The sequence below is a fragment of the Bemisia tabaci genome, chromosome 2 (assembly GCF_918797505.1).
Source record: "Bemisia tabaci chromosome 2, PGI_BMITA_v3".
Taxonomy (NCBI): domain Eukaryota; kingdom Metazoa; phylum Arthropoda; class Insecta; order Hemiptera; family Aleyrodidae; genus Bemisia; species Bemisia tabaci.
Window position 1 is genome coordinate 58,444,545 of NC_092794.1, and position 24,745 is coordinate 58,469,289.

General features: G+C 37.1%; 1 protein-coding gene across 1 annotated transcript; it reads right to left on the minus strand.

The window, feature by feature from the left end:
• Nucleotides 1–70: 70 nt before the first annotated feature.
• Nucleotides 71–23,881, minus strand: su(r) (dihydropyrimidine dehydrogenase su(r)). The gene is made up of 20 exons (XM_019040974.2): nucleotides 23,594–23,881; nucleotides 18,379–18,489; nucleotides 16,887–17,057; nucleotides 16,248–16,409; nucleotides 15,623–15,804; nucleotides 14,735–14,861; nucleotides 13,894–14,044; nucleotides 13,117–13,286; nucleotides 12,389–12,599; nucleotides 8,887–9,071; nucleotides 7,605–7,820; nucleotides 6,953–7,117; nucleotides 5,945–6,097; nucleotides 5,219–5,339; nucleotides 4,415–4,677; nucleotides 3,929–4,108; nucleotides 2,353–2,577; nucleotides 1,375–1,532; nucleotides 800–915; nucleotides 71–276 (listed from the first exon to the last, which is right to left on the minus strand). Exons 1-19 carry the CDS (start codon nucleotides 23,636–23,638, stop codon nucleotides 825–827), a joined length of 3,087 nt encoding a protein of 1,028 aa, XP_018896519.2. The 5' UTR covers nucleotides 23,639–23,881; the 3' UTR covers nucleotides 71–276; nucleotides 800–824.
• Between the last annotated feature and the right edge of the window lie 864 nt (nucleotides 23,882–24,745).

Below are 24,745 nucleotides of genomic sequence, written 5' to 3' on the forward strand. Positions count from 1 at the left end.
TTCTTGTGGACTATCACAAATAGATATTATTAGAGCGAGTAACAAGAAAAATATGTGAGAGAAAACATAATGTGCTTCTTAAAAATATTTATTCATAAAAAAATAAACTAAAATTGAACACAGATAAAAATATATATATAAAAAAAGCACCATTCAATTTACAACAAAAACTAAAAAAAAAGAGGCTGCTTCCTGAATTCCATGTCACCAGTTTGAGTAGTGATCTTCAAATTCAATCAACAGATTTTTACATTCCTCATATTTTTGATTCTGACTCTGTAAAAAAACAGAGAGAAAAATAAGAATTATTGTGCATAACTGTTGATAATCAGTAATCACACATTCAATTAGACTTGCAATAATTTTTGAGTTAGCGCCTAAGTAAAGGCAATTTCATCAACGATAGTGCTTGCTTTACTTCAAAAAATTGAAATCTTTTATCTTTCAGTTATAAAAAAATGAGAGAAGTAGGTCAAAATTTTACGTTTTCTAATTTTTATGCTTAAGTTCAGAAGGACTGTTCAGTCACAAGTCATGCCAAGAAAGGATATTTCAGGGAAAATTGCGCCGACTAAACATAAAAAGTTGATTTTGAGTATTCTTGAATGCTACGCATAATGGTGTAGGAGCTCCTTGAATCAGAATTTTCTTGAAATTGTCTTAAGCATAAAGATTTCAATGCACATGAGGAACTTTCAACAAAGTTTCAAGTCAAGACCACTCCAATATGCTTCTTACAAATTATAGCGTAAATAACTTTAATCATTCTTTTGAGTGCATCAAGAAAAGTCAAACTTACCATTAATGCACTTTAGACCGCCAGTCTAAGCACAAGGCAATACATTGTTGACAGTACCGTTGAGATCCATGGCCCATCCTCTTTTGATGACATGAGGGATCGTTTTTGGGACCATTCTGTGGACATCAATTTAATATTCTCGATTAAAATCAGTGAAACATTTAATGGGTTAATTACGCTGGTTACAGAATTAGGTATTGATGGTGAAAGCATATAATTAACAAAAATTAAGCAGAAATGTCCAAATACCAAATCTCTATATTCCATAGTAATGGAACAGGGATAAATCTAAGCAATAGAAGTAGATTACGGCAACAAAAGCGCAAGATCCATTGGAACCTATGGTAACATTTTTCTTTCTTGGGTCAATTTTTTTCATAAAGACCTATTCATAAAGATGTTTGGCCTATCTTCTATTTTTAAAAATGAAAAAGAATTTCCATCAGACTATACCATAAAAAGGCAGGATTTTTTTTTTTTTTTTTTTTTAACATTCCAATTATTGGAACAAAATGTGAAAATGTTTTTCTCTCGGCAAATATTCAAGTGTATATATTTCAGAATAAAGAACTTACGTTATGCAGTCAATGATCGGACAGACGGACAAACAAAGGTCACAGCCTGTGCAGTCATCAGTCACATGCGGCAGGTGGGTCTCTGGGTCAAATGTTATTGCTTGGTACCCTGAATCATTGCAAGCCATATAGCATTTTCCACAATTGATACACATGTCCTAGGAAAGAGAAACTTACATTAGGATCAGAAATCCATACACAGCCAATGGATCACCTGAAAAGTTCTTGATTTGAGCTATACGCACATATTATATTACATACCTTTACATGAAAATTTCATGTGGAAATTGAATCATGCAACAAAAATTTCATGGATTGACTCACAACTGAGATGATAAAATTTTTGGTTTGCATTGGTTCAAAAATATTTAAATGCAGGTACATATAATCAAAATCTACAAGTTGCCATTAGGAAAAAAATTTTTTGTTTAGCATATAATCTGCAATGATTCATTGATGCAGTTTTTTCTTATTGGAAAATGGTGCCTCTGAAGTCATTAGAAAATTATCAAACTGAGAAAACTGACTAATTTTAAACCACACTACAAATTAGTTGTTATTGTTGATTTATTCGCAGGTGCATATTTTTTTTCCTCACAGGCACCAGAGAAAATCGTCTATACAAAGAGACATGGGAAAAATGGTAGTGCAAAAAGAGACAAGATACAAGATGTCTCAACCGGTAAATTTGACACTAATAATTTAAAAAATACGGTCTACTAAATCTTGAGGAGCCACTGCTAATTCATTTTGTTCAAAAATAGATATTGTCCGTCCACAGATGATGTGTCTAGCGGTTCCTGAGAGGTTTTTGAGTTCGAAAGGTCACTTAATAGGGCATTGAATTACTATTGGCCTAGATAAAGTTCTTTACCTCTAACGTAACCAGGTTGGATCTTGATTGTCCTTAGCCTGTCCCTGTTTCGGATAAAGTAATCAGGAATGATTTTTCTTTTTTTGGGTGGAGTATGTACTTACATCATTGATTAAAGCAACAACTTGCTTTTTGTTGTCCAAATTTTTGTAGACACCAATCATGGGTAGGGAGCGACCGACCACTTGTTGTACGGTTGGCACTGGCTTTTCAGGTGAATTAGCTGGTCTGTGCTGTTCAATTTTTCCATCTAGCGGATCGCTATTCTTCTTAATTTCAACAGTTACTTTCTCTCTCAGTTCTTGATATTCTCCAAAATGAGGGACATTCTGCAAAAAACATGAGCAATGAGTATTGCAACTAAAAGTTGCCAGTACTGACACCTGCGTCAGGTTTAGAAATAAGAAATAAAAATGTAAGATTACCCAACTAAATATTGAGTTATTAAAACAGTTTCAAATCAGGAAACTTCAACACAAAATCATAACTATTTGCAAAATCTCTGGAGGTTAAGTTACGTCCACTACTTAAAACATGCTTGTTCTTCCTCTCTCCCTCTCCAACCTCTTCTTCCTTCTTCTCATTATATTTTCTTTGGAGATGCAGAAAGTTTCAGGCTTTACCTCAAAGTCAATTGATCTCTCCCCAAATTCGATCAGCCTTCCCTCACTTTTGACCACAATTGATGATTGGTTCCCCTTGCAGATTGAAAAAAACCTTTTACCCAAAAAATCAAACTAATTCACCGCCAAAACGCCATATTTTGCACAGGGTTCTTCGCATTTCGACTGTTTCACCCAATTTTTTCAGGAGTTCCCCCGTTTTTTTCCATTCTTGTAAAGATCCTTCCATGCTGGGCAACAGGGCTAGTTGCGAGGGTCGGTAAGCATAGAAAAAAAAGGAGGTATTTGCATCTTGAGGTTTGTTTACCCTGTGACGTAGGTCGGTACAACCTAGCCAGCAAAATCCAGAATTCGAAGCATGAAAAACGGACTATAATGTACCATTTTTTTGCTTAAATCAGCTCATGATATAATTTCAAGCACTTTTCATAGAGTGACTTTTTTCCATAAATTACACCATTTCCAAGGAAATCGATGATAAAAGTCGCTGTGCCGACTTACGTCATCAAAAAAATTCCAAGATGCCCGAAATGCAAACACCTCCTTTTTTTCTCTATGGTCCGTAAATTTCTGCATCCCTGCTTTCCTTTTCCTCCAAAAAGAAAAGAATAATGAATACAAGATCTCTCTGAAGCCGTCACTTTTCATGCTGAACATCGATGTTCGAAATTCACAGGCGCCAACGCGTCAAATGCGCCTAAAAAATCGGTCATGGTGCCTAAAAAATCAAGGCTCTGCGCCAACATGGCCCCTAAAAAGTGCCCCCCCCCCCAAAAAAAAAAAAAAAAAAAAAATCTAATTTTTCTATTCGGTGATTTTTCAAAAGTTACAAAATACAGCTACTAGTTCTGTAACTAAAACATCTTGCGTCTAACTTTTTACAAAATGCGCTGTGATATATAAGCAAAAAGTCAATTTGGCCCCTAAAAAATCTTCAATGGTCCCTAAAAGTTGAGCTTGATGGGCCACATGACTCCTGAAACTCTAAGGTGAGTTTCGAACACTGCTGAACATGTAATTTGATGATGATAACCAACTTGTATGAGTATTTATTTACCTCTCCAACAACGGCCTTAAGAGAGATGACCGGTTTCCCTTTTTGATGTACAGGTGTGGGTGGGGATTGGCCATCCCATTTTCCAAGCTGAGGAATGGTTTGCAAATATAGTAATGCTTTAAGTCCAGTGATGTAGTCGTCAATCACTGTGAAGTCTTGATTCTGAACAGAACTGCAAATCTGGTGATTACAAAGATAACAAGATTAAAAACAACACTGAAACACTGCAAAACAAGTGAATTGTGTCAGGCCAAAATGACTTCAATTCTGGAACTTCAACTGTGAAGTGACAAAGATCTTTCAGCTTGATGAATTTTGGTGGATTTTAGACTTGCATGAAAAATTATCATCCCCTATCTCTGCTCCCCCCCCCCTCCCCCCCAAAAAAGGTTCCATTTTTCGAAATTGATCGCATACATGAATCCATGAAAACGATCAACAAAACGAGACAGACTGAAAAGTTGTTGAGTTGATAAGCAAAGTTACCTGCAGCACAGTTGCGCCTGCATGGAGGAACTGCAATCCAACATCAGCTGAGTCAATACCTCCAATTCCAAGAATTGGGAAACCAGGAAGGGCCCTTGCGATTGCAGACACTGCTCTCAAACCCATTGGTCGAGTGGCATTGCCTGAAACTCCACCGTAAGTGGTCAACATTTTTTTGCCGACAGCCGGCCACGGAGTTCCATCACCTTTCAAACTCATCAGTCCTGAAACTGTATTGATTGCAGACACGCCTGATGCTTTACCTATGGATTGAAATAATGATACAATTATTTAATTATTAAGACATTACAAAGCCCTGCACCGTGTTTTCTTCTTGGGCAAGGAATTACGGCATTCATCTCATCTCCAAAAACTAACATTCAATTATACGCAAAAAACTGAACCTTGCCATAAGAATCAATTACAGAGGACACAACAAATAAGTTAGCAAGTGTTTCACCAAGACCTGATTTTTTCAAACACTACTCTAACAACTTGTTGCTTGATAGTATTTAAATTAGACTGTTTACTTTCTTTGAATAATTAGTCAGACTGATTTACCAATTTGATTCTAAATTTTGAAAATTGTTTTTTAAAGCAAAAACAAGAAAGAACAAGAATTGGTCATACAAATACTTTAAAAAAGGATCAATAGCTTCCAAAAAGTAAAATTACTTTTTAAAGTTATGTTTGGTTGTAGTTTTTAAAAGGCAAGGCATCCTAAATATTCAGCGTTTAAGTGACTCTATGGGAAATATGATTTGATTTTGATTTGCAAAAACAGAGAAAATAGGAAGAACAAACCTTCATAGGCTGCTTTGGCGATCGTTACAATTTCTGTGATGTTCGGAGTTAATTTAACAAAAAATGGAATGGAGACCGCTTCACGAACCCATATTGAAATATTACGGACTAGCTCTGGATCCTAGAAAGAGAAGAAAAACTTTGTAACTTAAACACTTTGGCCAGTGCTGTTTCCTGAATTTGTCCGGTTTTCTACTCATTTGGCCACTCACCTATCGGTGGCTAGCTATTAAAAAGAGGGGATAGCATTTTTCTAATTTTTTAGGCAAACATATTATTTATTTGCTGTATCAATAAATAGATAAAATTAATATAAACACAAAAAAATGCCAAAATTTTTTTAGTGTCCTGACTCAAATTTTTTCTTACAAAGTTGTTTGTGACCTTGAGTCTTTTTACTCACATGATGATTCCAGATTTACGACTTCCTAGGTTACTATCCCATTTAATGATCTGATTATTATTTTCGATTCCTTTCAGTTTTGTGATATACACCATACCATCTTGCTCCAATAAAAAGGTGCTTAAAATAATGACGGATACCTAACCATTAAAGACAATTATTAAATTACACAGGAATTACTCCTGATTTCCAGAAAGTCACATACAGACTGGGGAGGTTTCAAAAGAAGGTCAGCGAGTACCAAGCTTTCCCTCTATTATTATTTTCTCATTGACCTTGAGAAATACTTTGACAAAGTTGAGTAGAATAAAAAGTAAATTTACCTGTCCACAAGCGAGACCCATTCCAGATTCACCCATACCATGAGGACATGACAGATTCAATTCCAGAGCATCTGCGCCGGCAGCCTCAGCTTTTTGAGCGAGTTCTGTCCAATCAGCTTTGTTGAAAGTGCACATTATACTTGCAATCAAAATCTAATTGGGCAGAAAGATAGGATGAGTGTCTTGCTTCATAACATGAGACATTCACACCTTGTAAGGTCAGTGCATGCACAATTTTCTTCATATCATGAGGGCTTATAATGATGGGTTCGACTTGAATGCAATTACAAGACTGTTTGCTTTTAGGCTAAAAATTGTCATTCATTTTCGCTGCCTTATCTCAGTATCAAAATAAGCTACACCATTGCCCAACAGAGCATTCTGTAATTTCATGATTTACAGTAATGTCATTTCGATGCCAACAGCAAAATTTTTTGAAAAAAACTTTTAAATTTTAAAAAGACAAATATTGAAAAAACTATTAGAACATACCAAGGAAGAAACCATTTCTAGATATCACATGGTTTAAGTAAAAAAAAGTTTTTCAACACTTGAAATGCTGGAAGAAAGTTTTCAAAAACTTCTAAAAATAGTTTAAAAAATTAGTTTTTTCAATAGACTTTCCACAAAAATTTTACCAGATGATACGGCAAAAGATAGGAATGTTTTCATAAGCAAAAAAGAGAAAAGGTGTGCTCCGTTTACCAAATTGGACAGAAAAACCTTGTTCAAAACCTTGCCACAGCACACTTGCATTAACAAGACTTAAAAGTTTTCAAACAAAAGAGTTTTTACGACCATTCACAACCCTTCCATTTAGTATAAGTGTAAAATATTCAGAAGTTCAATAATAAATATAAAAATTAGACTCAAAATTAGCTGGTATTGACACTTAAATTAGAACAAATTTCTTACTTCAAAGCAATCAAAAAAAACAAAAAAAAAAAAAAAAAAAAAAAAAACAACAAAAAAAGTACAGAATCCTTTACTATGAGCTGATAAACTTACTTTTGAGGGAAAATCTGCCTTCAATTCTTTGATGCTTTTGCACCAATAAGCTTCTGTTTTTTCTGAAATCAGTTCAATATTCAAGAATGATCCTTGCTCTGGTCCGTATAAATGTCTCGATGTCGATCCCTTAACGATTCTAGGCGAGACATTGGTGACAAGATCCTGGGAAAATGCCATAAAAATTATGATAAGAAAATTCGTAATATGATGGCTAGTCCAAAAAAATAAATTGGTAGATCGGCAAATTTTTTTTAAGAATAAGTGCCTCTTTTCTTATTTACTGACTGGTCTTGCCAGTCAGATAGTCTGGCAAGACCGTGTGCCCTTTCCTCTTCGCGGGGAAAAACTGAAGATGGGATTTCAAGAAAAAAGGGGGGAAAAAGTGAAAAAATAAATAGAAAAGGAATCAAATGAGTGGAAATCAAATATAGAAGAATTCAAAATGGCAATGCAGATGACTAATCCTCAGGACTTCTGATCATTGCATTTAGAGACCTGCGATTTACTGCAGATGTTTGACTTCAAACACAATATTTCAAAGAAATCTAACACAGCGCTCACAATTTTAAGAATGAAAAAAACTCCATCCTTTTGATGCACTATGCTAAGATTTCTTGGAACTGAAGAGGAGAAAATACTTTTCATTTACCTTGACAAGAGAGAAGGTTTTGGTGACAACAAAGCCCCAGCCTGCTTCAAAGGCTCTCCTGATCATGGCACCTGAAGTGGTTGGTGGGGCAGATGCAAGTCCAAAAGGGTTTTCAAATTTAAGTCCACACATTTCTACAGAGATATCAACATCATCAATTGGGGTGTAAAATTTGGGTAACTTGGGCTCATCCTCGACAATGCCTCCATTTGTTTCCTGGAATATTAAAAGTTGCTGGTAAAGTTGCAATTTGCTTAAAGAAAAAAAAAGTATTGAGGACAAACTAATCTACCCCTCACATTTACTTCCATGATGGACCTGCAGGAAGTGATTTTATCATCTTGCAGAGCAATGAACACTTGTTGCAGGAAGTACTGGTCTCCTTGACCGCTTAGGGTCCATGATAGATTCTTATAATACAGAAAAACGCTCTTGTCAAACATCAATCCTAAAAGGACTGATGCTAGGCCTGGCACAATCAGAGGGGTAGTGCACCATGCAAAGGCATCTAAACTCAGCTTTGTAAAATTGATTCTTGCCTTCAATACTAAGATTTTACTCTCAAATATTCCTCATTTGGTAAGTTTAATATCTAGTCTCTATCACAGTGTGTAATGATAATCGGTGGTATATATACTCATAAGGCATGTATAACATTTTTAAGCTTCAGCGATTAACTACCAGAGCACAATACTTGTGTGCTTGATCAAAAGTACGAGTGTTCATCAAGAAGTTTCAACTCCTGGAAAAATAACAACGGCTGAGGTTGATATTCCCATTTGAGATCTTACGTATCTCTGCTCATGCTTTACTTTTCTTAAGGTAAACAAACAGTTCTTCTAAAGCGATTTGATGGAGATTTGCATTTTTCAACTTTAGCCATCAGTGCGATATGTATATTCCAAAAATGTTGTGAATGCAATTTTTTTGATTGACATTTACAGATGTTAAACAAGTTTTTAAACATTTTTAAAATAACCTGAAGTGTTAGAGAGAAGTTGCGTAGACAAGAAGGAGGAGGGGGAGGGGGTTCCAGGGGGTCTACACCCCCTTAGCCTCATTAATTGTACCTTCTTTTTGCTTTTGGAGGGCAGACATAAAATATTATCAGGGGCGTACACAAAATAATGAAAATGGACCCCCCTCCCCTTAAAGAATTCCTGGCTACGCCACTGTTTGAAAGGATTCGAATACTATTTTTAACATGGTTTCTCCAACTGGGTACAGCCAACTCAGCAGTGAACATGTAAAGAGAGGATAAAATAAAGTCTTTATCACTCACTTGGATGAACTTATGAATGTGCCACGCTGCAGTTTTTCCATCATTCACAGATTCTACGGTTGTCTCTGAGTAATTTGCAACATCACCCCCACAGAAAATACCTCGTTCACTTGACTCCAAAGTATCCGGATTCACAATAGGAAAACCTTGCTTATTGAGTTTTATTGGCTGCAGTGCTTCCATCACTGAGAGGAAAGAAAAATAAGACATTAATACAGATGTAGAAATAGAGAAACCAATTGCCGCACATGCTAAAAAAGGGTTGTTATGCTTCAAATGAAAAATAAGAAATGAATATATCTAGATAGTCCAGGCAAACAAGGAAAAGAGCCTGCAAAAATCCCGGGTAGCAATGTTTTCATCGATTCCTACGTAGTTTTTGACGCTGAATCCGAATTTCAACTTTGCGCCATTTTATTCGGACCGGAAAGTTGCCAAATTTGGCAAAAATGGCCTAAAATCGGCATTTTTTGCGGATTATGGCCTGTAACTCGCCAAAAATTGATCTGACGACAAAATTAATTAATGTTCAGAAATAAAGCTCGTTTAATTTCCTATAAAAAAGTTTCTATACATTTTTGCCTAGGGGCAAAATTAAGCGCGCTGGCGGGCGCCAAACTTTGATAAATGAGCGAAAATTGCGTTTTTTTGCGGATTATGGCCTGTAACTCGCTAAAAATTGATCTGAAGACAAAATTAGTTGTTTCGGAAATAAAGCTCGTTAAATTTCCTATAAAAAGGTTTCATACATTTTTTGCCTACGGGCAAAATTAAGCGCGCTGGCGGGCGCCGAACTTTGAAAAATGAGCGAACATTGCGGGGTTTTTTGGCGGTTTTTGCTGTATGTCTCCTTTTTTACCCGTCTGCAGAGTAATTTCTGGACAAATTAAGTGAAGATAATAAAATTCACACTGAGTTCCATGAATCGATGTGAAAAATAAGCAGCCCAACACATTGCAGTGTTGCCAAAATTACCTAAAATTGTTCGTTGGCGGTTTTGGACCATTAATTGCCTTATTATCCGTCTATTTGTTTAGTCTCCATTTTGTAAAGCGGGGATAATGAATCGCAATCGGCGAAAAGGAGGATGAAATAATTCTTTGTCACAATTTTTTTCATCAGAATGAAGGTGGAAACACTTCAGAGGGTCGTGCGTCCACTAAAGTGCTCTATCGTGACACTTGTAGTACAGTTGCTGGATGGATGATCTTGAGCTTCTCCTAAAGCTTAGACGGTCTACTTTCATAAAATAATAGTTTTGTAATTTTTCGTGCGTTCCCTTCAACGCTGCGGCTCAAAATGTAAAAAAATTGAAATTTTGAGCTACGGCAACGTGGCAACAATGGATGAAAATTTCAAAATGGACCGATTTCATGAATACCAGCTAAAATCTGATAATTTTCTCTAAATTTTGAGACCAATACCATCTCTCTACGACAAACCGTTCACGAGATATGCTCGTTTAAAGTTTTAACTTTAACACTCTTCCCCTCCCGCCATAATTATCCAAATTCAAAAATCGTCAGTGTTTTGGACTTGAGAAGTAGTTCTCTATCAACCCTGAAAATATTACGAAGATTTGGCTGGTGTTGGAAATGGCCGATTTTGAATAAGGTCCTTTTCTTGGCCGCTTTTTATGATTGAGTGACTGAATGTTTGTGAATGTACGCGTGCACGTCCTTATTTGTGAGGCAATAATAATTAAAACATACTTACCATTTTTGAGATGAGTAATTTTTAAGAATTTAAGTTTCGTGAAAAACTTGGTCTCAGGTTGTGGCGACACCGCGCAAAAATAAAACGCGCCATGTACTGGACCTCTTGGGTGGCGTGGGAGCAAGTACTAATAATTATATTTATATATTCTGCCTTAATATGTACGTTACTTTTATATAAAATGAAGTTAATCGATTTTATATTAATTGCCAAACTAATTTCATACTTTGCATTGTTCGATCTATGCCATTTTCAAGGAGCTCGATGTCCTGGCGCAACTTCACTACAAGTGTCACGATAGAGCACTTTAGTGGACGCACGACCCTCTGAAGTGTTTCCACCTCATTCTGATGAAAAAAATTGTGACAAAGAATTATTTCATCCTCCTTTTCGCCGATTTCGATTCATTATCCCCGCTTTACAAAATGGAGACTAAACAAATAGACGGATAATAAGGCAATTAATGGTCCAAAACCGCCAACGAACAATTTTAGGTAATTTTGGCAACACTGCAATGTGTTGGGCTGCTTATTTTTCACATCGATTCATGGAACTCAGTGTGAATTTTATTATCTTCACTTAATTTGTCCAGAAATTACTCTGCAGACGGGTAAAAAAGGAGACATACAGCAAAAACCGCCAAAAAACCCCGCAATGTTCGCTCATTTTTCAAAGTTCGGCGCCCGCCAGCGCGCTTAATTTTGCCCGTAGGCAAAAAATGTATGAAACCTTTTTATAGGAAATTTAACGAGCTTTATTTCCGAAACAACTAATTTTGTCTTCAGATCAATTTTTAGCGAGTTACAGGCCATAATCCGCAAAAAAACGCAATTTTCGCTCATTTTTCAAAGTTTGGCGCCCGCCAGCGCGCTTAATTTTGCCCCTAGGCAAAAATGTATAGAAACTTTTTTATAGGAAATTAAACGAGCTTGATTTCTGAAAATAACTAATTTTGTCGTCAGATCAATTTTTGGCGAGTTACAGGCCATAATCCGCAAAAAATGCCGATTTTAGGCCATTTTTGCCAAATTTGGCAACTTTCCGGTCCGAATAAAATGGCGCAAAGTTGAAATTCGGATTCAGCGTCAAAAACTACATAGGAATCGATGAAAACATTGCTACCCGGGATTTTTGCAGGCTATAGCCCCTTTCATGGCTTATTTGCCTGGACTAAGAGCAAAAATTGAAAATTTATCAATTTATGATATTCATGAAACACTCAATTTTTCTTCAAACTTTGTTTGCCGGAGAAAATGCATTTATTACATTTACTGTCCTCATCACCTTGAATCCTAATCATTTGGGTCTATGTGTCATAACTCTGCATGCTGCCAGAATGAGGTTCAACAAGCAAGGAGAGTGCGTTCCCTAGTCTGCCAGGTTGGTATTGTGTTTGAAACTTATGGAAACCAACATTCATTGTGAAAAATCTCTTCTATGTGTTCTGCAGAAATTACCCATACCAAAAAATCAAAAATTTTAGGAAAAATTTAACTGCTATGCCTCATTTAAACTTCCAGAATCTCTAACGACATCAACGTGCCAGAGTCATTTTTGTGCAAGTTTTCAAGATTTGAGGAACTGCTTTTGGTGTGTTTCTAAGATTCAAGGAGTCTGTTTTTCATTGACTCCTAGTTGGCAAAATTAAAGATTTTCAGGTGTATTGTGCTACGGTATGGGTTTGGCTTTCAGAAAAAAATACTGGAACTTTGTATATTACCAAATTCTCTCGTTTGCAACTGAAAAATACTGAATCTTGGTTATAAAATAAGGGGAAAATGAGTACCTTTTGTATCATTTAAAGTAGATCCAAAAGCAGAAATTATGAAATTCGCCTTAAGTTTGATCACTGTTTCCTTGTCTTCAATCCACTTCCCATCTTCAGTTTCTTCTGTTCGATAAAAACTCATACCAACAATTTTATTGTCCTTGATAATGACATCCTTTGGAGAATGGAACGGAATGAACTCACATTTTTCAGCTTTTGCAGCTTCAACCTAAAATAAAAAACGAATGTTGTTGCGATTGGCAAACATGCCTTTGTAACAATTGACAGGATGTAATTATTGATGTAACAAGCTTGTAATTATAGAAAATTGGACCATAAAGTTGGCTCAAAGCAACAGAAGTTTCAGTGATTGAATTTGCTGTAATCTAATTTTAAATACTAGAGGGTAATGGAATTGAGCTAACTCAATAAGCTCAGAAATTAAAAAATGTAGCGCAAGAAAACTTCTGCTAAACTGCCTAAAGGGATTTGAAGTGAACCTACATACAGTCAAAGGACAACCTAACATTTTTCTCTCTTAAAAATATTTTAATAGGGCTAATATTAGTTTGTTCAACCCTATGCATTACTCAAGTTGCTGAACTACTTTGGCGAAATTAACCTTACAGTCAATCAGACTTTGATGTTGTCTCCAGATTAAAAAAAAGATTTCTCATTCAAAGCTTTTAAAGGGATTTAAAAAATGTACGATCAAAAAATGAAAATGGTTTTGAGAGATAGCTTACTTCTTCTGGAACAGCACGAATGTTACCAAAGCCTTTGCGGAAAACAACGAAGACTTTCCTTGCACCACACCTTAAGGCTGACGTTGCACAATCAAATGCTGTGTCTCCGGCCCCCAAGACAATAACACTTCCTGAAAGGGTTGGCAATACTGATCTGCATGAGCAAACACCTGCAACCCATTGATTCATCAAATTAGTTATGAACTTTGGAAGAGGGTGTGTTCAATTTTACCTCACCTAACCAAAATCAATTTTATTACGGGGATCCGTTCACAGTTTTTACTTAACTCAGTTTCCAAAAAAAAGTACAACCAAAAAATCCATCTGTGCAAAACATGAGAGTGAACAACAGCTTTCTGCTACCTAAATTTTATTTGTTACTGCACATTCTCCCATTACTTGCTTCCATTGTGTAATAATCTACTTGAGCTGTTCATCATATGCATAGCACTATATTTTGGTTTTTTCACGCCTTCCCCTTGTAACTCTTTGGTGATGTAGGTTCCTATGCTAGCTGTCACAAGTGTAAACATAATGCTGTAACGCTCTCTTCAACGCTCTCTCCTCTCTAGAACATTATGTGTTCTATCGATCTCCACTAACATGGATTTCCATTATTGCTGGTAATATTTATGTAATTACAAGAGCTGGAAAGAATACATTATCTCTCTTGGCTTCACAATTACCTTAGATGAATTCATCTTTAAAAATTTACAACCCGAAAGGGCCATGCAAATCATTTCATTATGACATCAAGAAGAACAGAATAAAGAATACCTGGTTTACTTGCTCTGGAAACCTTGGGCAGAAAACTTTTGGAGGTAAAAAATCCCATTTCTTCCGTGAGATCTTTAAAGATTGGTATGAGATTGGCTTGGGGTTTTCCAATGCCGATGAAAAGTGCACTGTATCCATCTGCCTTTAATTTCTGGAAACAGACAGAAACTGGAAGCTGACAATATTGCAATGAGGTACCACAGTGACTTGAGATATTGTGTTGACCTTGATTTCATTGAACGTCGATAGAAAGTAAAAGGTTCACACTTTGCAGTCTGACAGCAAGGCAATCAGTCAGATTGGAAAGTCATCCAGTCAGGAAAACACTTAACTAAGAACTTATGGACAAGAAACAATAAGTTGAAGAAAATGAGCAAATTTCAAATGCCGATCATGCGTTTGAAAAATGGGTACATAATTAATTGATGGCTAAGTAAAAAATTCACACCTGATTGCAAAGTTAAAAATATCCACTCAGATTTTATTTTTCTAGGAAAAAAGGAATGAACAGATTTTTTTTAAAAAAATTTCTGTAAATTTTTTTCATGCTCTAAATAGTACTGGCGAAAAAATTCACGGAGATATTTCGGCTCATTTTTTTTTTCAAACAGTTTAAATGAATTCAGGGATTCTTTTGAAATTATGGGGATACGCGTTTTTCCAACTTTAGCCATTGTGATATGTTCTCTTTCAACCATGGTCACAGGAATTACTTTCAAATCATAAATGAGACCGAGAGTTGCGAATATTTCACATTTCTTTTATACCTATGTCACCTTTTTTAAGACTTTGCTTAGACTTCACAGATTCAAAAATGGAGATTTGCGTACAACATAAATACCTGAACTGTTAAATCGTCTGTTGACAGACTTCTTCCGGTCTCAATTTTCACTCCCAAATCTTGCATTAGAGCAATCTCAAAACTAACAACGTTATACGGCAAACGATACTGAGGTATTTCTGTTGAGCTAAAACAAAGGCAGATATAAAAACTTGAGTAATGAAGAAAAATTGACAATGAGAAAACTAAAGAAGAATCTTAATCTTAGTGTTTAACATGAAATGTGGAATATGTGGGCTTGTTTTTAAGCTATTTTCCTTGTGTGATGAGCTCTAAAACCGTTGCTCATAAAATCTTAGGCAAACTTACGGAGGAAGTGAAAATATATATTTCGGTGGCATTATGATAGTTTTCTTTAAATAATAGATGGAATAAAAGATAGGCTGCAAAAAAACCTCGTAAATGAAGCAAATTTCATTCTTCTACATTTGAAGAGCTTTGAATGAGTAAACTATTTAAATTTTCTGTGATCATACGTTTTAAAGGGATACGCAAAGAATTTTTCTGTTCTAAATCATTTCAGTGACCTCATGGAAAATGTGGATTTTGAGTTTTCTATTTTATTGGAGAGAATTTTCTAGGAATAGACATATACATCCTACTCGACAAAATGCTTCACATAATCAACATTAAGTGAGAGAGACGTCTCTTTATTTTATGTTTATTTGTAGATGTTTTTGTTTGACTTATTTTACCCTCTTAAATTCCATTGTTTAAGGGAAAATTTACATTTATTTTCTGTCACTTGAAAAACACAAATAAATTCAAATAATCTTTTTAACTTGCAAAATTTAACGTTTTTCATTGCAATTTTGAATTAAAAATTGACATGACTCCAAATATGAGCATTGAAAAATCCAATAAAGCTGGCAAAATCGATTTCCTTACCTCAAGCCTCCTATGACATTGTCGCGCTCAAAGATAGTAATATCGGCGTATCCTAAACGTGCAAGAAATGTTGCGCATGATATGGATGCAGGTCCACAACCTATCAGTGCTATTTTAGAGTCGCTGAATTGGACTGATTGATTGGGATCCCTGATCTGGGGTATTTTCATGTCCTTGAAGACCTGTAGACAGAGGAAAAATTGGCAAAAATAAAATACTCCAAAAAAAGAAGAAGGAAAAAATAGTTGCGAGCTCACAATCAGTAGATGATATTTTTTACAAGGCTGATGTATTTTACAAAGATTAAAGAGATCGTTTCCAGAAATATGGCCCAACATTTGCATTAAAATTCTGTACCTAAATATTTAAGAGAAAAAATTACTTGATTACCTAAAAAAAGATCATGACATCAACTTTACAGTAAAGAAGATACTTAAAGGACTCATGACAAATTTGGGTGAAGTTCAATGATTGTCATGCTCAATAAAACATGAAGAAAAGGTCTACCTCATTCGTAAAAACAGTTTTTCTTGTAATAATGGATTATGGGTTTTTTTTTCCTACATCGGTTTTAAACAATTTATTTTTGTGTTCATTGCTACTGCAGAACAAAAGTCAGACTTACCTCTGTGGCAAATTGTTGAAGACCTCCAATGTTGATCGGCCCTTCCTCAGATGCTTGAAGATTACAACCTCCTACGCATAGGTCACTTGTGGGACAGACCATCCCGCAGGTGAGCCCTAATGGATTATCTGAAAGAATAGCTTTTGCTGCCCCATAATAGTTCTGTAAACAGTAAATACACAGAAAATTATATTTTTCATGAGATACATTTAATTGTTGGCTAAACTTGAAACTGGACGTCTCACTTTCAACGAAAATATAAATTTAGTTCTGATACTTGCAAAATGTATATTATTGCAATATTTGTTGGGAATTTATTTATTTTAATTTGTTTTCTGATCCTCTAATTAATTCATTTTTTCTATCGTAGCCTTAATTTTTCTTGTTTTGGCAGTTAAATTTTTTTTGTTTTTCACAAACCTCCTTTCCGCAATCATCACAATTAGACGTATCAGTTGAGAAGGTTTCCTAAAAATATCTTTCATTTGACTTTTGGGAATTGATTTATTTCCTCAAATTACAGCAATTTTCATACATTGTGATGGTCGGCTGTCAATACAGTCAATTTGTATTGACTGTCCGATGGATAAAAAAAGAAAATTAGAGGCCAAAGTAAGGCAGAAAAAAGCATTAAACTACCTTATTTGAGATGCTGGTGATGAAACTTTTGATGTCCAACTGTGTGGGGCAAGATTTTTGGCACGGCGCATCGGCGCATTTTAGACATCTTGAAGCTTCTCTTAAAGCTCCTCTCTCACTTAATGTTGTAGGTTTGATGTCATCAAAATTTTTTTCCAGCGAGTGTGATCCCTGCAAAATAAATTTTTAACAGATTGTTACAGAAAGGAACTTCCTAGAAACATAATCGTAAAATGATATTTTCCTGTCCATTTTTTATCTGCTAAGTAGCAATATTGGTTGTAGGTACTTGAAATGAATGAGAGATTTAGATGGACAAAAGCTGAATGATATTGCTGCACAAGCCATCTGCACAGACAGTAAGGCAAATAAAGAAATGGAAGCTAAATACCTATGGTCAATGTAGAAAACAAGAATGGTGAGTTTTGAAATGATATTCCTCTATAATTGAATTCTTGCAATTATTATTCAGTTAATTTGTTTTTCTTCAAAAAGAAAGCACGAAAATTACAAAAGAACCCAAGACCATAAAAACGCTTGTTCTAAGTCAGTGGCTCAGATTTATTTTTCTTTCTGTTTATAAGATATTAAGTAAGTACCTTGTATGAATTAAAACACGCACAGGGGATATAAATCAGGGCCGGATTAAGGGGGTAGCCACATGGGCCGCGGCCCATGGCGGCAAATTTTGCAATTTGTTTAAAAGCAGGTACAAAAAAATCGGATTCAGAAAAACATTACAAACGAGAAAAGGTGACAAAATCTCTCATTTCCTGAGAGTTAATTAATGTCTAATTTTGTCGTATTTCAATGATACAAAAGACTGCGCACCTTTAATTAGTTGATTTAAGAGAGAAACCAAACACGAGATTTGGCCTGGAGCGGCGCGGCGCAGAGAGAAATGATGACGAGGACTTGAGATGAAAGGGAGAAGCCCTCGGCGCGGCGGTCGGCATGTAACACATACTAGCGCCTGCGAGACTGCATGAATATACTTCACGCATTGCGTCAAACACCGTACGGTCAACGGCGCGCGGCGCGGCGTGAAACGCCCAGTGCCTACAAGACTACATGAATACTTCACGCATTGCGCCAAATACAGTGTGGTCAACGCAGCACGGGGGAGGAAGTTAAAATTATTAAACCACATTTATGTTTGTTCTTTCTTACTTTTTAGCATTTCTTACAAATGAGGGGCCTTGTCCACACAGAGATAGGTTTACGGAACTGAACTTTCGAGCGAAGTTCCGTGAACTTTTGCCAGTAGGTAGTGTTGACAGGGCTTACGCACAAAATGTGTCCAATACGAGTCAACGCGTCTCATGCACCCTTCTCCCTCCGGCACGTTCACTTGATGGTTTTTATTGATGGTTCAAAACGAATGAGAAGGAGGCGGCAAAATACAGGCGGCCCATGGGCGGCAAGTAGGTAAATCCGGCCATGGTATAAATAGGTACTAAAGGGTGAAAAAAGAAGAAAATTCTCTACTTACACAGCAATTCTTGGAGGCATTTCTTTTCCATTTTAGCTTCTCTGCTTTTGTGCGGACAGTAGGTTGAATTTTGGCATATTTTGGTGTTTTTGGATTGAGCCTCAACACATTCTGAAACAAACTTTTTGTGATCATTCAAGAAAAGTGAAAGTGCTACCCAGAGGGTGTATCTATACATCGTAAAACTATTATTCAGGTTTAAATTTGATTTACTATTTCATCTTGAAGAGATATACTCACAGGTAAAGTTTAATGCAGATAACACATAGCGAACCATTCCTTCTTATATGAATTATTATTTTGATAGTAATTTATTATTTGAGGTTTTGAATGGTGACATAATTAGGAGAGATCTTAATTAGAGACATACTTATTTAGAGCCCTATATTATTTTCAACGATAGGAAAGCTTCTTGTGCCGGATCGAGAGAATTCTAGGTGGAGATCTTCTTCAAGTTTGGGTAGAGCGGTAATTATGAAAATAAGTAACTTTTTCGAATCAAAATAGAAAGCTTGAAATTTCAGCTTACATTTTATTGAACATCCTCAATGGAGTGTTGCATGGGTGAGGAATTTGCGATATGACAATTGAATCTTATGTAAAAGTTTGCGAGAAACACGATGGTGCCACTGGTTTTCTCTGAAATCAACTCCGAAGCTCAAAAAAAGCTCTCAAGTTGAGGCCAAAATGGAGGGAATATCCCACGCTATCCTGAGAGTCCACCTCGATCTACATCAAGACAAACTCTCCATGCAAAGATAGGGAGCAAATACATTAGCAGTGAGGCCGTGTTTTCAGTTTTAGAGTCCCCAAATAAAGTGGCAGCCCTGTCAATGTACTTGCTTTGCATGGAGAGTTTGTCTTGATGTAGAACGAGGTGGACTCTCAGGATAGCGTGGGATATCCCCTCCATTTTGGCCCCAACCTGAGAGCTTTTTTTGAGCTTGGGAGTTGATTTCAGAGAAAACCAGTGGCACCATCGTGTTTCTTGCAAACTTTTACATAAGAATCAATAGAGAAATCGCAAATTCCTCACACATGCAACATCTCCATTGATGACGAATACAAACGGTGCGGTACGCATCGACGCGTTGTTGAAAGGGCAAGAAAAGCCAAAACGCCTCCATCGTTTAAAGTATGCAACACGCACATCTATAGAGGGCGAATAGTTGCATTCAGGCGCCTGTCGTCATTCAGTCAATATTGTACGTCGAGTCGCGTTTCGACGCTGGAAGTCGAAAACGCGTGTTTCGATTTGCGACGTTGAAAATCTCTAATCACATATATTTTACGTTATTAGGGAAATTAACATTATTTTCTGGCAAGTTTTACTGATTTTTCTTCTTCCCACGAATATGTCTGAAAGGTACATTGGGAACACTTTAAAATAATACTTAACGTTCAATCGTTTTTCTTGAAAAGTTGGACTACCACTCTGCCGTGCTAAGAAAAAACGCCGTATGAACCTTCAGGCGTTGCCAAATTGTCTATGATAAAACACGAATTCCCTGGTAAACTTAAGAATATTTTTCTCCCTATTTTTCAGAGAATTTTGTTCGTATTTTGATCTAAAGTTCCTGAAAATTTCGAGGGAAAATAGTCATAATTTTCCTCAAGAATAAACATTTTATCAAAGGAAATTTGGCAACTCTCGAATGTTCATACGGCGTTTTTTCTCAGCACGGCAGCACAGAGTATTTTGAAACGTCGCAACGGTTTGATCACGGTCATGGTTACGGTTACAGTCGGTTTTGTCGAGGAGAAAGAGAGGAGAGATGTGTAAATAGAGATAAGGGCAGGCAAGGAAGGAGAGAGATGGAGAGAAAACACAAGAATTAAGGCAGAAAGGGAGAAGAAAAATAATTGCATACGTATCTATATAGGTACCAACGATAAGATTAATTAAGACAAATTAAAAGTCACGACGTCACTCATTTATCTCAAATAAATCATTTCGGATCTCATTATTTATTGACGCATCAACATAAAATCTACTATAATTTTTCTGGGCTCATGGTAAAAATGTTGATATTTCGTGGGATAGATTATAGGTTCCTACACAAAGATAAGCTTAAAAAGAGAAGAAGATAAATAATTTGCGTTATCAACACTTGGGTGCTTAACGTGCTATCCAACAAACTGCAATTACATAAGTAATTCTATTCACGAAAAGTGCGAGTGATTTTCAAGATTCTCTACCGATGCATATTGAGAGTAGGAGTTACTGAAGTAGACACAGAAGGGGGGGGAGGGAAAAAGAAATCATGTGACATATTTCATTTGACTTCATGAGATTTCGATGTTCAGACTACACAAGCTTTTAACGAGAACGGACCGTTTAAAATTTCTGTTTTCACTGATTTTCAAAAAGAACGAGAAAAATCCGGGTAAAAATTGGCGATAGGAGGTGCGTTTCAAAATACCATAGGAGCTCTTATAGCCAATTAAAGAAGGCTACAGAAAATTATATAGCTGGCAGTAGAAAGCGGAGAAAATCATACAGCCGGGCCATACGAAGCGATAAAAAATTATGCAGCCGGGCTATAGTTCCTATCGCCGGGCTATACAGATTATCGCCGCATCGGCTACAAAAAGCTATGAGAAAATGTGTAGAAATTCGTGCGCTTTGTAAATCCTGAAGTTTGTACGGACTCACCTTAATATTTACAAAACACACGTTATACTTTCCTTTAAAACAATTTTTTTTTTCATTAATTAAAATGAGAATAATCCATACAAAGTGTGCAAACATTTCAAAATCATGAGTTGAAAAACGCTGACTCCGCGAGATTAAATATTAGAGCCTAACACAAAGCGGAGCGGCGACGCACTGGCGCCTACAAACCTAACAGGGATACTTCACGCATTGCGCAATGCGTGAAGTATCCCTGTTAGGTTTGTAGGCGCCAATGCGCGTTTCGCGCTGGCTGGCTGCCCGCCCGCCGCGGCGGCGCAGCGTGCCACGGCGCTTGAAGCAACTATTTCACACACAGTATCATACGAAATTGAAGGCGCTCCAACATGTTAGGAATGGCAGGCATCCATCAAAAGTACGGAGCTTTCCTCGCAAAATAAATCAAGATACTACGGCCCAAAAAGAGAGCGGTAGTCCAAAAACTCACTAAGTCCTATAGCATCCGTAATTAGTAACGTTTAGCATACACTTTATCGCCTGCCTGTTGCTTAGTCGCCATCGGCTATAAAAGGCTATAACAAATTGTGCAGCCGGCTATAGAAGCTATTGGAAATCTTACAGCCGGCTGTAGGTCTATGGTATTTTGGAACACAGATTCTACTGCCAATTTTTACCAGGGAAGTGAGTAAAAATAGATGGATAAAAAAACTTATTGTTCGGAAAAGGGTTTTCGTCATGATAGACATTTTTCATGGATAAAAGGGATCGGATTAAAAGGTTTTTATTAAGGGGGAGGGAGAGCGAGGAGTTCAGGGATACACTCAAGATTCAACATCCCCGAAAATTGTGAAAAATGCCAATATTCGACACTAGGATTGGGGGGGGGGGGGGGCATGGGGCATACTTATAGAGAGCATTTAATGTTCTTTCCATTCCCAGATTTCAGTTTTTTTCTCCACGGTCAACGCAGACCTCTGATCTCCGACGAGTTAACACGAGCCGAAAAACAATCGTTGTGAAGAGACGGAGGTACGCACGTCAGATTGAAAACCCCCACATTTCGCGAGGTATGCAATTTGACCGACAAGGAAGTCGAAATAGTTGTATCACGACTCTTACTTCCGGCACGTCACCGCGGTGCTCTAACATTTAAATCTTGAGACTCTCAGCAATCATGTATTTGACCAGCATTTGTCCAAGGTAGATTTACACAGGTATGGAAAAGTTGAAAATTTCCCATGAGCCTCAGTACGTGTCACATGACCTCGTGACGTAGGTTAAGGGGCCCGTTTTTTAATTAAATTACAATCAAATCAACATTCAAACGTTTGTGCGTTTAAACGCTAAAATTAATATCGCATAACCAAAATTGTGCAAAAAATCCCACAAAATTTTGACAAACGATAAACCGAGCATAATAAATCAAAATAATCAAAACATCCAAAATGGCTGACGTTAAGGGGCCGCTGGAGAGCCAATCAGAGGCCAGTTGTTTAGTTCTGTCCATACCTGTGTAAATCTACCTTGCATTTGTCATACAAATATTTACATTACAGAAAAGGGGGAAGACGGGGGATGGGGGGAAAATCAGCGACTAAAAACGGGTGCATCACAATAACTTCTATCGCATTGAAACGATGACATGATTGACGTTATTTTAGTGCACTTTCCTTGATGGGGGGGGGGTGAGGAGGAGAGAGAGAGAGAGAGAGAGAGAAAAATTCTAATCCATTTTAATTGGACGGTGTTTGAAAATTTTCATTCCACCGATAAGAGCTTTGGTCGTGTGAACCAAACAGTCGGTATTCGATGCCGCCTCTATAGGATTTCCGGATCGGACGACGACGAACTTTCAATTTTTTTTTTTTTTTTTTTGAAGTTTATGTGGTTTCTATTCTGTTAATTAAATTTAATGGATCTGAAAAAGAGGCTCGGTTATGCACAAGCCGAAAGTGTGGTTCGAGATGCCGAATATGTAGTTCGGTTGAAATACATAGTAAATATATGATTGGTTTAAACGATTACACGAATCACGTTCGGTTCAGTACACGAATCGCAAGTTTGATTTGACACACCGGACAGGACAGTTCAGTAAGGCGGTCATGACAGTGCCCAAAGATAAAATTAGAAAAACAGGAAATCAATTAAGACTCGGATTGAACAAAAAAATACAAGGATCATCAATCTGAAAAAGTCTATTAACCGTACTAAAATTTAAATTTTGTACCAAATTAAGAAAGTTGTGTTGGATTAATTAATATTACGTAACTATCTTAAACTAACAAAAAGGTCAGAATTGCCATGATAATGAAAAAAAAATGACCAGAAACACAACTAGCCAGACAACCAGTATACAACGCCCGGTTTACGGACCGAGTAGTTCGGCTTGCGAGGCTGATAGGTGGGTATTGGACTTCGAGCGCTCCGATTCATAAGACGGAACATTTCCCCCTCTTTTTTCAGACGATAAGATTGTAAAAAAGAGGACACTAATAATTCGAATCAAAAATTGATATTAATTATCCTAGGTCAAAACGACTTGGTATCAAAGACAGTAAGGGAATAAAAACAAAAACTTACTTCAATATCGGGCAAGTCTTTACTGAGCAAGGGGTGTGAAGTCATTTCAGTGGCTCGAACGAACGTCTAATCAGGAACTCCGACTGGAAGTAAACTGATTGATTGCCAATTGTAGCACTGAGGGTCTTCGAGCGAGAATCTCAAAAAAGCCACGCGTAAGATCGACCAAATTTCTGAGACGCAAAACAAAGCCAGCTGGTGGGATCACGCCCGACTCAGTGATAGCGAGCGTGAGTGATAATAGCTGGAATGACCGAAGCCGCCTGCGCCTTCTATTGGGCTCGCGTCGCGTCGTCGTTGGCCGTGTGGTGCAAGCAAGGAGGTGAGCACATCCCAAGGTCCGATAGGCGGTCATGGACCATGGAGTGAAGAGGAAAGGAGGCCATGACGTCACTCAAGTACGTACAACTGCAAAACTGTGCACTACGCTGCTGCCGTGCTAAGGAAGAACGCCGTATGAGCCTCCAGGCGTTGCCAAATTTCCTCTGGTGAAATACGATTTTATTGGGGAAATTGTGAATATTTTTCTTCTAAATTTTTTCAGATTATTTTGTTCGCAATTTAATCTAAAATATCTGAAAATTTTATGGAAAAATATACGTAAATGTCGTCAAAAGTGCCTACATGTTTTATCCGAGGAAATTTGGCAACTCAAGTTTTCACAAGGGCTTAAAAACGTGCGAAAACATGATTTTGAACAGAAAGGACCGAACTGCTGCCTGATTTTTTTTAATGCGGACTAGAATGATTCGTAAGTAGACTCGATGAGTTTTACTCACAGGCAGAAAAAAAAAAACCCTTTCACGACATTTTCCGCTTTTGTGCTCTACTGACACTCGAGGAAAATCAGCTCACTAGAAAGCAGACATGGAACTAGCATGAGGCCGGAAGGGGGACCCAAAATTGTTCCTGAATAGACTCAATTTTTTAGAATTTTCTGGGAGGGGGCCCATCGGGTCCTCATTTGCAGCTAGGAAATTCCCCCGAACTCCCCTTCGGAGCTGTGGAGGAGTCCTACAGATCCCTCTAGACGGGATGTCTCTCAATCCCCACCCCCGACCCAATTGAAGGGGTGCCCTTCTGGCCCCCCACAAAAAGTCCCCATCGTCCCCCATGCTCGGCAACACTGTAGGTAATAATCAAGACGGACTC